Here is a 13,668-nt window from a genome sequence, read left to right as displayed (position 1 = left end):
CCAGGCATATTATTGCGTCGAAACATGATCAGCTTGGTCAGCTTCCTTCCCAACTCATTCCATTGTGGGCATTGTTCTGATGATGTAAAATGAATCAAAATTCCGTCAGAAAAGAGCATGCGATGTACCAATTGAATGGAAGTCACGACCTGTTGCTGCGACCTTGCTTATTGAAAACTCGGTTCGTAGCGTCCTATTTATTTTCTACACATCACATAAGTTCGTGCTGTAATAGTTTGTTTTTACCAACCTTCCGTCTTAGTGATTTGTTCTTCAAATAGTGTGGACAGCAAACTAAGGACTTGTTGCTCCACTTTCTCCTTGGAACTTGTCAGTTTTGTTAACAGCGCCTTGGTTTTCATCATGGCCTCGTCCTGGTCACGTGTACTTGGCTTTACGTCACTGGTAGGAACTGAGCATGAGCGACTGGTGGGCTGGGTACCAGGCGATATTGCCGTTCTGTCCTTACTCTCTCTACCCATGAGTTTCCCCAGCATTCTGCGCACGCCACCCGCTAGTCCAGAGGCATTATCATCAGTACCGGTGTTGTACATGGGAAGGCTGACACACGGTTCTTGGGGGACACCCCTGGGGGAAATTTTTATGGAGCAGTCTTTGGAAAACAACTCCACTGAGCCTGCCCTAGAAAAATTAAACTGTAGGTATTCTTTAGCTTCGGACGCGGCAAGCTTTCTCTCGTTCGCATCCAGTTCAGAGTCGAGATGCAAGTCCAAAAGCTGTAAGAAACACCCAGCATTGTTCAGGAGCGTCTCCTGAGTGTCTGCTAGTGCTAGGTGACTTTTAACCTTGGCTGGTAATGTGCTATCTGAAAGAATGCTTTTTGCTACATCTGGGTTTTGTAAATTTGCCAGCAGTTCCATGGACATGAGCTCAGCCAGCAGAACAGCCTCGACATCAGGAGCAGTTCCCATTGGCTGAGAGACCTGTTTTTTGAGGCAAACCAGCTCTGTTTGTAGATTGTTCTTCTCCTCCTTCTCTCGCTGAACGCTTTTGGAGAGATTAGCAATCACTGACACTAACTTCTCGTGCTGTGGAAAGAAAAAAAATTATAAAAGTGAAACACAATTATGCTGTGGCCAGAAAAGCGTGCGAGTGTGGAAGATTTTACAATAACTGCACAAATTCTCGCGCGCTCATTGGCTAAGTTTCGTTGTCAACAAGCGGAGAGACACATGAATTTATAATTTATGCGATAATTTATCGTAAAAAACAATTTGACGTCAGTTTCTCATGCGTCTGTCCTGTTATTGACAATGAATTTCGTCATAACATTGCCAAAGTAGTCTGCGGATTCACAGCTACTTCGACAATAGAATGACGAAATTCATGATCAGTGACAGGACAGACGCATGAAAAACTAACGTCTATTTGTTAAGTTGACATCATGTGTTTGTCAATAACCGATATGAGACCGCATAACAGATGGCGGTCAAGCAAGACCTCCTTGTCTCATTTAATCCCGTTTTTAGTCGCTGTTGTTTTTGTAAGTTGGTGAACTGAACAAATTGATATCAACACTTACATCTTTCCCAGCGAAGTTCTCACTCTCTTGATAACAGCTTATCGCGGACTTCAGGCGTTGTATCTCTCTGAGGTATTCAAGCTTCTCGAACTTGTATTTAATTTCTGCGAACGCATTTTACATTCCACTTAATGGCAGTTAAAAGTGTATGACTCTATAATAGGCAGATTGGAGTGCTCTCTTTTGTAGTTTATCTTTATTTTTATTTAATTTTTTGTCCTTGTTCTGCCTTGTGGGCTACGAAATTTATCAAATGGCAATTAGTCATATATTGCTAGCATTTTTCCACCTTTAATACATAACTGTTGTTGAGGCATAACTGTTGCAAAATGATGTGTAGGTTAGTTTTGTCTTACCTTGATCCTCCAGTTTTTTCGCCAGTCTTTCAGCCAATACTTTATAGTCCACCTGCAAACATGAGTAAAATCCTTGTATTTTAATTCCTTAATTTCTATTCGCGTATTGATCCGTGCTCTCTTGTCCAACTACTACGAATGCATCCGTACTCCAGTTCTCTTCTCACTAGTCCATCTATGAAAATGTGCTTTATGCCGCGATTTGGACTTTTCAAAGGCGTGCTCTTTAAGATCACAAACGATAATTATTCGCTGACCTGAGAGACTTTACAAAGTTGGATTTAAAATAACTTAACGCGGCGAAACCCTCATTGCTTACCGTATATTTTCTTATTAACGTCTGAAATAGGGGAATTCCCCCAGGAAACTCATTTGCGGTGTACTGTTCTTCTTCATGGGCCGGCGCTTTCCATTCGACCAAAAATTACGAAACCTTCGCTAAGGGGCAAATGGTACTGAAATGTCTTGGGAAAATTTGCAGAAAATGCGAAAATTGTTACATTTTCACAGCGGGAACCATTCTACCGAACATTCCGGTCAAAAAATCAAACGGAATGGAAATTTTCGATAAGAAACTTTGGGTTTACATCACGACGTTGTCTTCTTTTCCGGTAATGACCGAAATGCTGCTTCATTCGACATAGGAAATGTCCAGGAATTCAAAGCGGAATTTTTGCTCGAATGACTAGCGCCCCACATGTTTGTATTTACCTCAACATTAAGGCGGGCAACGTTAGTTATTCTCATGGCTCGAAGACCAAAGTTCAAGCTGCATTTTGTTTCATTCACCTCGCCAAGAGAAGGCGCTATGCAAATCTGTAAAACAAAATTTCAAATTATATTTTTGAAATTATATTTCTGTACTACAAGTTTTCGTGTGCAGGATGTAATGCCTGTTACATCGGCGAGACTAGCCGTCATCTCTCGACGCGCGTTGGTGAGCATCTGAGCTGGGACAGGAACTCACACGTATATCAGCATTTGCAGCAATCCCAGGCATGTCGGTGTTTAGCTAATAAGAACTGCTTTTCCACCGTAGATTTTGCACCCAACAAACTACAACTTATGTTGAAGGAAGAAATGCACATCATGGGAGAATCCCACTTTAAATAAGCAGCTGAAACATGGTGACTTAACTCTCTCGTTCTGATTCTATTCTTTATGTATATACATTTATTTAGTACCGGTTTATTTTATATTTTTTGTTCATAACATTTTATGTTATAATTATTGTAATTATTTCTATTTTCTACAATTATCTTCCTTGTTTTAAGTGTAGTGCTCGCGCAAGTGTTATTCCATGTCTCGCGCTTCTTAAAATTGTACGTTAATTTTTTCGAAATTTTGAATTGTATCACGTTTTACTTATACGCCATTGCTTGTATTAATTCAACCGAACTTGTTAACGAATTCACAACTGAAGATTATTACGTTATATTTTATTTTATATCCTTTTCAGTAATATCGACATCTAAGTATTATTCAGTCTTCGGAAAGTTGCATTTCCTCGATACAAAAACTGAAGGCGATAGAAGTAAACAAAGAAGAGGAAGGAATGGAATAAGAACGAAAACAAAAACGGCTTACGATGAAGTTAGTTTTCCCATTGTCGCCGAGGCAGTCTTGTAGGAGTCTGGTGAGAGTAGAGTTCCTGTATGGCACGTGCCGCTTTTGTCCACGTGCAAGGGCGTGGATCACATTTCTAAAGGGTAAAGGTGTAAAAATGTTAGCAGCACATTTTCTCTATTTGTAGTGTGCATATTTTTCTTTACCTACCCTAGCTCAAGTAATGAGGTGTTTAAATATTTCGCCTCTGTTAGACGCACTCCTTCTGCCTTGGTTTTTGTTAATCGCTCACTTCCGGCTAAATCACATCTACAAACAAATCAACAAAATGGAGTTAAATTTATATACTTACGCGACTGGAGCTAACACCGAGTTAATAAGGCCTCGACCACACTGAAGGCTGGTTTTCACTAGAGCATAAACACAAGCACAAGCATTTCTTGTGCTTATGCTTATGCTTATGTCGAGCGCGTTGCTAGTGAAAACTGCACTAGACAAATAAGTGGGTTCGTTCTTCTTATGTTTCTGCTTATGTTTACTTGATGTCGCAGCTGTTTTCACTTGTGTTTATGCCTATGCTTGTGCTTGTGCATATGCTCTAGTGAAAACCAGCCTTAATAGGTTTTCGTATTAAAACGCATATGTTTTGGTGCATTTTCGCGTATCGTTCACACTAAAACGACCGAAAACGCTGATGAAAACGGAGGCTTTCGCCGGAAAACGGTTTCAAAAGTGGAGCGCATGGACGCCGCATCGTTTTGAAAACGTTCCGTTTCTAGTATGGACAGGTGAAAAGGAGGCTTTTGAAAACCGTGACAAAAAATGCGTCATATACTGTCGTTGTGATCAGCGTTTACGGACGTTAACAGTGTGGACGATAGGCGAAAAGTATCAAAAAGTATGCGTTTTCGTATTAAAACGAATTAGTATGGACAGGTGAAAGCAAAACGAAAGCGCTAGCGTGGTAAAATATGTTTTGCTTCTTTTTCGTTGAGACGAAAACAGTTACCTTTAAAAACGCGTTAGTGTGGTCGGGGCCTAAGCCTGATAGTAAACAAGCCTTAAACTAAAGGAGAGCAAGATAATGACAGAAAACTCTGGCGTTCTTTTTAGGCAATCTTGAGTCGGATTTTTTGCTCGAAAATTCGATTTTCTGTTCTACTTTTAGATTCTTTGCAATCTAGTGTCGTTCGGATTGCTTCGTGACTTTATTTTGTGTTGTAAACAACAAGTAGACTACGAATCCGTTACTTACAGGTTGATTTTCCCTTTCACAATGAGATCACCCTCAAAGGTGTTTCCGTTGTTTAGCTGTGGAAGAAATAAAAACAACAGATAATGTGCAGGTAATGCTTTGTACTCGTCAGTCAAAAGCTCGACAAAATTTCCCTGGCGTAAGAACTCTATTTTGTCCTCCCTTTGTTTTTTAGACTCCACCTCACCCCTTCTCAATCTCATCACTGACCAACAAGTCTCCTCTCTAGAAAGAACTTCACGTATTCAATAAGCTTCGCCCCCGCTATTTCCAAATTTGTAAGCTAAACCTTTCTATGGACAGGGAGGCGATATAATGACTTTGAGGTAAATGTCTGTTTTCAGAGATGTCTGTCAAATATCATTATTGCCGCTGTTTTCCAGGCACGCCTTACTAAATAATGAAGAAAAACAAATTCATTGCTTGCTTTCATCTACTTTATAAGCGAGAGCTGATGACAAATGATATATCATTTAAATAATCCCCTTCTTGTATTTTCTTCTGCGAAAAATACTGGGTCAAGCTGTTTATCTCATCTGACATACTTCTCCTGTGTAATAGACGAGAAAAGGTGAGCAGTCAACTGGTGTTAATTCTTGACTGATATTTTTCACTAAGGCGAATTGACAGACTCTTTCCTGCAAGTGAGTTTTCTACTGCTATTCCAGAATTAAGCAAGGTACATCGCAATTAAACTGTAGACCGTTACCGTTTACCACAAACTCACCTCCTTCTCCATTAACTCTTTCAAACATTCCCGTTCACGCTGATGTCGTAAAAGAAGATAAAAGAGACCATTAACAACTGTCAAACGAGGGCCATTTCACACTGTTACTGCCATTATTATCTCGTACCCAGATTCCACTCTGCGCGGGTATCCCGCAGGAGATGTGAAGAAGAGATAACTTGAATGATTCAACGGCAAAACAAAGTCCAAAATGTATTTTGATTAAAGTTTTAAGTCTGTTGCCAATCTATGCCGGCGCTAGGATGAAAAATAAATGAATAGATAGATAGATAGATAGATAGACAGACAGACAGACAGACAGATAGACAGACAGACAGACAGACAGACAGACAGACAGATAGATAGATAGATAGATAGATAGATAGATAGATAAATAGACAAAATTTTATTTACCCTCGGCAGTGTTTATAGCACCAAGGCTAGTGGGGCCGAGCAAACAACTGAAACAAATAATTCAAACTGAACATAACACTGTTAAGAATCCCAACTAGTCGTCGGCAAACCAGTTGGCTATTCGCAAGCGTGGCCGAGAGTTTGAATTCGGGGCTACCGTGAAACAAATCCAGGTAGTGGTCAGAGGGAACTCGAACTCGGGACCGCTGGATTGCGAGTCCGACGCGCTGACCACTAGGCCACGCTGCCTCTAGTTTCTCTAGGCAGGACGTAACTGGAAGAATTTCTATTCTAATTGGAATGCTAATACGTGGCAGGTCACCTTAGAAGTTTCCCAGTCTCCATTTATACTCCTGGTTGGGAAGAGGCGCTGTAATAGAGAAGTGTCTTTCAAGAACAAAGCTAAAACAACCACGGCCCCACCCTGGCCAGACCTGGACCCCGCGCCGTTCAATCTGGCGCACTCACCGTTTGGCTACCGCGCCTCATTCTAACACCATCAATAATTTTGCGTTTAATATTGGCATACCTTATGATGGCTTTTCCTTTCTTGTTTCAGTTCTTTTATGAGATTATTTATTGTCTCATCCACCGCCATGATTGATTCTTGAACAGCCTCGTGCGATACAGTCGTCTCACTTGGGGCTGGAGGTTTCTCTGAAATTGATATTAAGTGGTTTAATACTCGTTCTGTTTCCGTGACTGGGTTCGATAAATAGATGCAGTTTGTTCTCTTACCATTGGCAATATGCGCTTTCAGCCTTCTTTCTATAATCAGCTGCATAATCGAATGTGATCTGTTAAACAAATTAAAGGGTTAATTAAATACGCTTTTGTTTGTGAACGTCTGAAGCTCCGACTCTGATTAATTCCTCAAAATATCCGTTCTAGGCGTGCATTTTGTCCGGTGTAGCGCGACGAATTACTCGCTAAAGCCCCGGGTTTTTTTCATTTGCGGTTCTTCGGGCTACTTCTAAACTAACCAACGACATAGAATGGGCTACATTTCTTTAACATTACTCGGAACATTTCAGAACTAATCACAGAAACGTGGCAAGAGTTAACGAGAGATAATGCAGCAACAGCCTGATTCTGGAGTCTTCCGTCGGGCCAGTCTCTCTCCAGCCTCGGAAGACGATTAAGATTTCATACTGATGACGTAGGCCTACAGAGATCCGAGTAGCCTCTGATTGGTTGTTTTTTACGCGCAAAAATTTAAAACCGAGCAATAACCAATGAGAAGTACTACACGGATGTCTGTAGACCTACATCATCAGTATGGAATTCTTGGGACCCAGTCCCAAACGTGTCCCAAGCAAGAGGGAAGAGAAACGCTTGTATTGTATAAAGCTGCAAAATTTTATACCTGCTAGAATGTCGGACCATTTTAGTTTCCGCGATAACGAGATGTTGCTTTCCAATTTCCAAGAGCGCGAACACATCTCCAGCGCTTCTCACCTCGTGTTGGGTTAAGTTTGCAACGTACACCCCTGCAACATAATAAACAGAGTAGCAACTTCATTAACATTAAAATGTTTTGTTGAACGTTTGTTAGTCTTCGGTATCTGCAAATCGTTGTTAGGAATTTGTTTAATTCTGCTTGCTAGCGTTAAGGAGCGCAAAGGCTTTCTTTTTTATGTGACGCCGTCGTACATACCTTTCTTTGGATGTTCTCTGACCGGTAAGTCCACAATGAACCGCGGATTCAGAAGATCGTAGACCTTCTCTTGATAGACTTGCAAAAACGAGCACATGACCTGGAAAATGAAGTAAAAAATAACTTTTCAGGTTTTTGGTGAATTCTTTCAGTCTTCAGATGACCAGATTTCTGCCGCACTGATTTGTATATAATGTAATCCCACTCAATGACCGGAAATATCAAAACTTGGCAATCTCCGAAAATTGAAAAGCTGCATTGACGACTTACAAGAATTGGAGACATTTAATTTTCGAAGGAAAAAAAACGAGGGGATGGTAAGAAGGGATAGAGGGGGTGACGTCATACCGATCTGGGGTGTGTGTTATATACAGTGGAACCCTATTAAGTAAAAGGTAAAGTCTGCTGCATGCGAGCAAAGTGGTCCATCAGACCAGGGCTTATCCCGGTTACTGTAGCATTAAGCGACTAGGGGTATTTCTACTCCCCCCTGGATGGAATGCTAGTCCATAGCAGGGTTACCCACTGCATTAAGTTCGCCGGTAACCATTTATACACCTGGGTGGAGAGAGGCACTGTGAGAGTAAGGTGTTTTGCCCAAGAACACAACGCAATGTCCCTGGCCAGGGCTCAAACCTGGACCGCTCGATCCGGATACGAGCGCCTCCCCTATTAAGTGGGCCCCTATCAAACGGTCACCCCTATTGGGCGGCCAGTAATCAAAGTCCCAATGAGGGTTTTTCTATTGTTTTTACCTGTATTAAGCGGCCAGCCCCCTAAAGCGGCCACTATCCATTCCCCCGAGGGTGGCTTTTTAATAGGGATTGAACGGTAGAACCAAAGTACCCCACATCGCTGAAAGTTACCCCCGTTTCCATTGTAGGATGGGATGTCTCTCTATCACACTCACATTTCAGATTTACCCTAACAATTCCACATTAGGAGCCCTCCATGTGTATTCCTGATTAGATGGTGGCAGTGAACTGAACAGAGTACAAAGATCATGGTCAACAACAGTAGACAGATCTTTCGATTCGGAGTCTAACGTATACATAGGGAAAACAATATGTCATACCGACCTTGTATGTGTGAATCTCATCGTTGTCAATTTTCTCAAAGCAGTGCTGGACAACTCGCGTAGTAACACCATCGTCTGACAGCAATGTGAAAGTCTTGCCTAAAAATTTAAAGATATATGGTGTGGTTAAGGAAAGGGTTGCGCGAATAACATTGTTATGCGTGACTGGTAAACGTGACGTCTGCACAGGAGGCTAGATCTTAAGGGTGCACACTGAGCTGTAACAAAGTAGATTCCAGAAATTTCAATTTTTAAAGTATCTTAACAATCACATCAAGAGGTCTTTTTCGACGAATTTCATTGGTTTGGTATTTCTCAAGCATTTATTGACACGCTTAACTAACACTGCGTCATTCAAAGCGACTTTCAAGCCCATTTTCGACCCAACAGCTGCTCTTTTTTGCTCACTGAGCAGCAAAGAAGCCAGAAGCTTTGAGGTCGAGAATGCGGTCAAGGGTAGTTAAATTCTCCTTTTCAAAGCTCTCGTTTCATTTAGGCACGTGGTTGGCGAAAGGAGTACATTTTATAACCAGTAGATCTGGGAACATTCTCGTCCCCAGTGCTACTCGTCTTAAGATGTCGTTGACGAGTAGATGTCGTTTCTCCGACCACGTGACCAAAAGAAACGGAGGCTCTGGGGACTAGAATGATCTGGGAACGAGAGTAGTAACGTATAGCCAGCTAACACATGCGCAGAATTGCATCTAACCGATAACCACTTCATGTTACACTCATTACCTGTCCCAGTTTGCCCATACGTCAACAGTGTCCCTTTGTAGCCATTGAGAGCGGCATAGACGAGAGGTTTTCCAACTTTGAGGTACACCTGAGCAAAGCAAAAGAGCTTAGCGTAACTCGTTAGTTTGTTCTGCGGGAAATTGTGAAATTCATAAGATTAACTTAACGTGTGGTTTGCTTTAGAGCGGTTTTCAATTGAGTGTCGTAAAACCAAAACCAAACCAATTACTTACCAATTAGACTACTCAGCCAATCTCAAACCGTAGTAAAACCAAAACCAAAACTAAAGTAATTGTCTGATTACTTTCGACACTCAATTGAAAACCACTCTAGCGATAAAACCAAAAATACGAGAGCTGATAAAAAGCCAGGGCCCAGTTGTTCGAAGGCTGGATAACGTTATCCACCGGATAAATCACTATCCGGTGGATAAGTGTTAACAAAACAAACCACGCTATCCACTGGATAGCGATTTGTCTCTTGGATTGTGTTATTTACCTTTCGAACAACCCGGGCCAGAACGTCGAGCTGTATTGAACTTCTAGGACCAAAAGTGTCATGCAATCTCATGAGGAGAGAATTGGTAAAATCCTCGTTGTTGACCCAGTTCAATCACTTATCACGCTTGTCTTGTCAGGATAAAAACTAACACTTGTTTGATTATGATTGACGCGAGCTTTAATGCGACTGCTCTTTAATAACAGAATATTTTCAGGACCATTTTACGGCTGAGGTAACGGTCTTTACATTCTTTTGCGGCCGTCCTCACCTCTTGATTGCTTGCTTCTGGGCTGAACACACCATCAAAAAAATAGTTTGTCCGACTTCTTGGATCCAACACTCGTATCTGATTATGTAAATAACCAAACAACAATGCACTGACTGAGTTCAAATACAAGACTATGTTGAGCATTTGTTCAAAAAAAAGTCCACAGAAATGACATGTACATACATATTGCGGACCTGTTTGTCATGTTTCTTACCAGTGAGTGTTCTTGATGAATCTCAATCGCATTAGTTTCTCGCTTCTCTTTCTCTCTGTCCGTGAATGGACGCACCCGAACGTAAACTTGAATTTTTCCTGCTTCTAATTGTCAAAATAAAGCAATCGTAAGTTCAAAGGTAAGGTGTATTTTTCAGACCTGGTATATCGACAATTTCGCGCGGGATTGCAGTATGTTCATGATACAAACCTTTTCCTTTGCTCATATCCGCTATTTATCCTTTGTTTCTTCAACTTCAAATCACGTATCATCGCTCAAGTCCAGGGGCCTGGTGGTCGTATCTGGTGGAGATTGCTGTCAAGCGGTTTGGCCATGTTGCTAAGCTCACATCATGAGATCGATTGTCCTTCCCTGCTGTCATGTGATTAAAGTTTGTAAACAGAACTGCTAAATGGAGTGTTCTTCATTAACAGCATAGAATTTTTCAAGGGAAATAATAAACTATCCAAATCGAGACCGAATAATCTAATTGTCCTAGTATAAATCTACTGGTCGTTCAAAACTTTATCTAAATCCTCTTCACAGACACTTCGTAAAATGAAGAAGCGAAGAAGCGGCCGTCATTTTGTTAACAAGGGCACACTGCTACGCTACCCATAATCTATCACAAAATAGATAGTGAGGGGCGTAAAATTCAACAGTCTTAAAATTCAACAGTAACATTTCGCAATTTTCGGCGTTATTCCTCTCCCCGTATAAACCCTTGTAAATAGGCAAATCACGCAAATTACGTGACAGTACAGAGGTCAACAAAAAATGGAGCTTCTCATATATCCAGCTTGGGCTACCTATGCGTTTTGCCCGAAAAATTTCTGTAATTGGGGGGACTGCAGCCCTCCCCGGCCCTAACGCCTATGAAAGCAAATATTCACTTCAGTGTCGGCGAAAGTAGTGGATATTTACCCCCACTTACATGTAGGTAAATAATTGTTAATTATCACAATTAATTGTAAGGAATTTACCGGTGTGTCAATATCTTTTCCACTTAAATCTGATAAAAAAGAAAGCCGGGAAATATATATCCTTGCATTTCAGACGTTGGCAGTGAACCTCTAAATAACAGGACATTATCTCTAGTAATTCTCGCCCCCGATGAAGTGCCCAGCCTTGATTGAATACTCTTCTTCGGTCAGGCTCAAACAATAATCAAATACTTTACCTTACGATGGTCACGTGCGTAAAAATACGTATTAAGCTTCTTGCTCGTCTAACTAAATGTATTTTGTAAATTTTTGAGAGACGTATTGAATAGGAATGACAAGAATAATAGAGAAAATAAGGAAGGTTTTTGGATGAAAGCGATACAGTAATAAGAGGTTTCCAAGGAATAAAATATTCGAAGAATTGGTAAGTCTAGAATAACTTCTGATTTTATCGAAAAAAAACCAGCACAATTTATGGCAAATGATATGGTTTTGATGTACTATTAAAATCCCATCACTATAGTTAAGATAAACATACTAGCAACAGAAAAGAGAATTAATATTTTGACGTTACAGGACGCTGCATGAACAATCCTCCATTTGTCAAAGCTTATTATGCTCGCCCCAATGATCTTAAAAACTCAAAAAAACGTGCGAGGAGTTAATCACTTCATATGTCGTGTGATTTTGAAAATCAAAAGGATTCATTTGTGATTTTATTTTTCACAGCAAGTCCTGACTGTACCCGTTTTTACCACCATACATTTCTCTTGTCTTGATCAGTTGTTTAGGTTACATTTTGAAAGGTGCTATACTTGTTGATGGGATCCTTTTAATGGGTGGAATATATAGATTGTTTCTTGTTCTGGAAAAATGACAAACTTTTAGTTTCCCATCACGTGGAAAACCACAGAGATCGAGAGAGTATTGGCTCAATAAAAATGCCGTCAAGGCTATTGTTTGATGAGGAGCATTAATGTTTAAATAGCAGATACTTGGGACCGAGCCTTTGTGACTGAGAACGTCAAAAACATGTCTTCTCTTGATTTGATCAATCCAGTAAGCTTTCTTCTCTTTCGCAATTTTAAGCCCAATCTTCATAGTAAACATTTTTGCCCATGCTTCAAGCGTTGGACTTTTTATATTTTGACTTGCACTGGGGCATTGCGAAGCGGCTTTAAGAGCGAAACTTTGTTCGAAGCAATTCAAGTTAAAGGTTTCTTTGGCTCAATGAACCACAGACACCATTAAATTTATAGCTCAACTTACCAGTATCTTTAGAGAATCCAACCTAACTTTTCCTCAAGTATGTCTATTAATTCAGTGAATTAAAAGATTGCACCTTTCTGGCCGTCAAATGATCAAAACATTGCCTCCTCGCAAGGAGCCACACTCTGCTACAAATGAGACCAGCAAAACGCGCAGGGAAACAAATTATAAATAATTTAATGAAGCTAAATTTGACCTCTGTAAATATCCAGCTTGTGGCAAATGTGTGGTACGGCTTTACTTCTTTTGAAGTATTGTTTTGATTTTATTCCAAATACTAAGTCAGCCACGGACTAGCGAACGATCGATAACGCCAGTAACTGGCAAGTCCACTGAAACTCTGAACTATTGATTAATGTTTTAAGATGGGTTTGACGCTCTTTTTGAATTGCTTGAATGACCAGCTTTCTGGTGATCGTATTTAGAAGCCCCTTGTGATTATGCGATCTCTCTAGGCCTTCTATTGCTGCGCCGGAAAGTCGGTAATGGCCGTCATGTTGCTTCCTATAAAAAACAAACAAGTATTTGAACTGTCGTTAACTGCTACGGGCAAACACGAGTGAATCAGTTGATATTCGGTGCTTGTTTTGAAGCTTTTGAACAATAGAGTTTACGACTGATTATAAGGTGTTTCGCAGGTTTACCTGCAAAACAGGTAACAACAAAAATAAAGGGGCGATACGAGCTATTTCCGGCACCCCGCCTATAATCACGTGCACGATTGCATGCTTTAGCCTCGCCGTACATATAATTAGTGGGGCCTTTACTGACATGAAACAGAAAAGGCCCTTCTGGAAGGTACCTCGGTTTTCCTTTTGTTGTTGTTTCTGGGTTAAATTTATATTTTACGTCATTATCACTAAATTTTTTAGGTTACAAGCATCACGGTAAATTTGTCTGCACTCGATGACTTGGTTAGGACGCTTAGAAAATGGCCGCTTGCCTAACTTGTCCGTCTCTTCAAGAGGTTAACAAGTGCACAGTAACAAAGTTAACATTATTCTCTACGGTCATTAAGTATGTCATCATATTAATATTCTGTCCAGCAGCTAAAAATATTGATATCTGATGCGCGCGTTTTCGGAAAAGATTCCGCTTTCTTGAAGTGCCTTGCTAAACATTCTAATCTTGATAGTTC

The 13,668-nt window shown here is 40.7% G+C and overlaps 1 protein-coding gene across 1 annotated transcript in view; it reads right to left on the bottom strand.

The window, feature by feature from the left end:
• Positions 1-13,668, bottom strand: part of LOC110043987 (uncharacterized) — a 25,004-nt gene extending 11,336 nt beyond the window's left edge. Inside the window, exons 1-19 of the mRNA XM_020749496.2 lie at positions 12,531-13,668; positions 10,528-10,689; positions 10,318-10,421; positions 10,104-10,181; positions 9,335-9,422; positions 8,598-8,695; positions 7,519-7,618; positions 7,228-7,351; positions 6,600-6,658; positions 6,391-6,518; positions 5,448-5,486; positions 4,721-4,776; positions 3,676-3,774; positions 3,487-3,601; positions 2,611-2,715; positions 1,900-1,951; positions 1,544-1,647; positions 251-1,049; positions 2-76 (exon numbers count right to left, since the gene is read on the bottom strand). Of these exons, the coding sequence (XP_020605155.2) occupies positions 2-76; positions 251-1,049; positions 1,544-1,647; positions 1,900-1,951; positions 2,611-2,715; positions 3,487-3,601; positions 3,676-3,774; positions 4,721-4,776; positions 5,448-5,486; positions 6,391-6,518; positions 6,600-6,658; positions 7,228-7,351; positions 7,519-7,618; positions 8,598-8,695; positions 9,335-9,422; positions 10,104-10,181; positions 10,318-10,421; positions 10,528-10,543 (2,239 nt within the window). The 5' untranslated portion in view covers positions 10,544-10,689; positions 12,531-13,668. The remainder of the gene's footprint in view (position 1; positions 77-250; positions 1,050-1,543; positions 1,648-1,899; positions 1,952-2,610; positions 2,716-3,486; positions 3,602-3,675; positions 3,775-4,720; positions 4,777-5,447; positions 5,487-6,390; positions 6,519-6,599; positions 6,659-7,227; positions 7,352-7,518; positions 7,619-8,597; positions 8,696-9,334; positions 9,423-10,103; positions 10,182-10,317; positions 10,422-10,527; positions 10,690-12,530) is intronic.

Source organism: Orbicella faveolata, unplaced genomic scaffold (assembly GCF_042242905.1).
Source record: "Orbicella faveolata isolate gen_17 unplaced genomic scaffold, um_ofav_v1 contig_24, whole genome shotgun sequence".
NCBI lineage: Eukaryota > Metazoa > Cnidaria > Anthozoa > Scleractinia > Merulinidae > Orbicella > Orbicella faveolata.
This window is presented reverse-complemented; position numbering and strand designations above follow the sequence as displayed.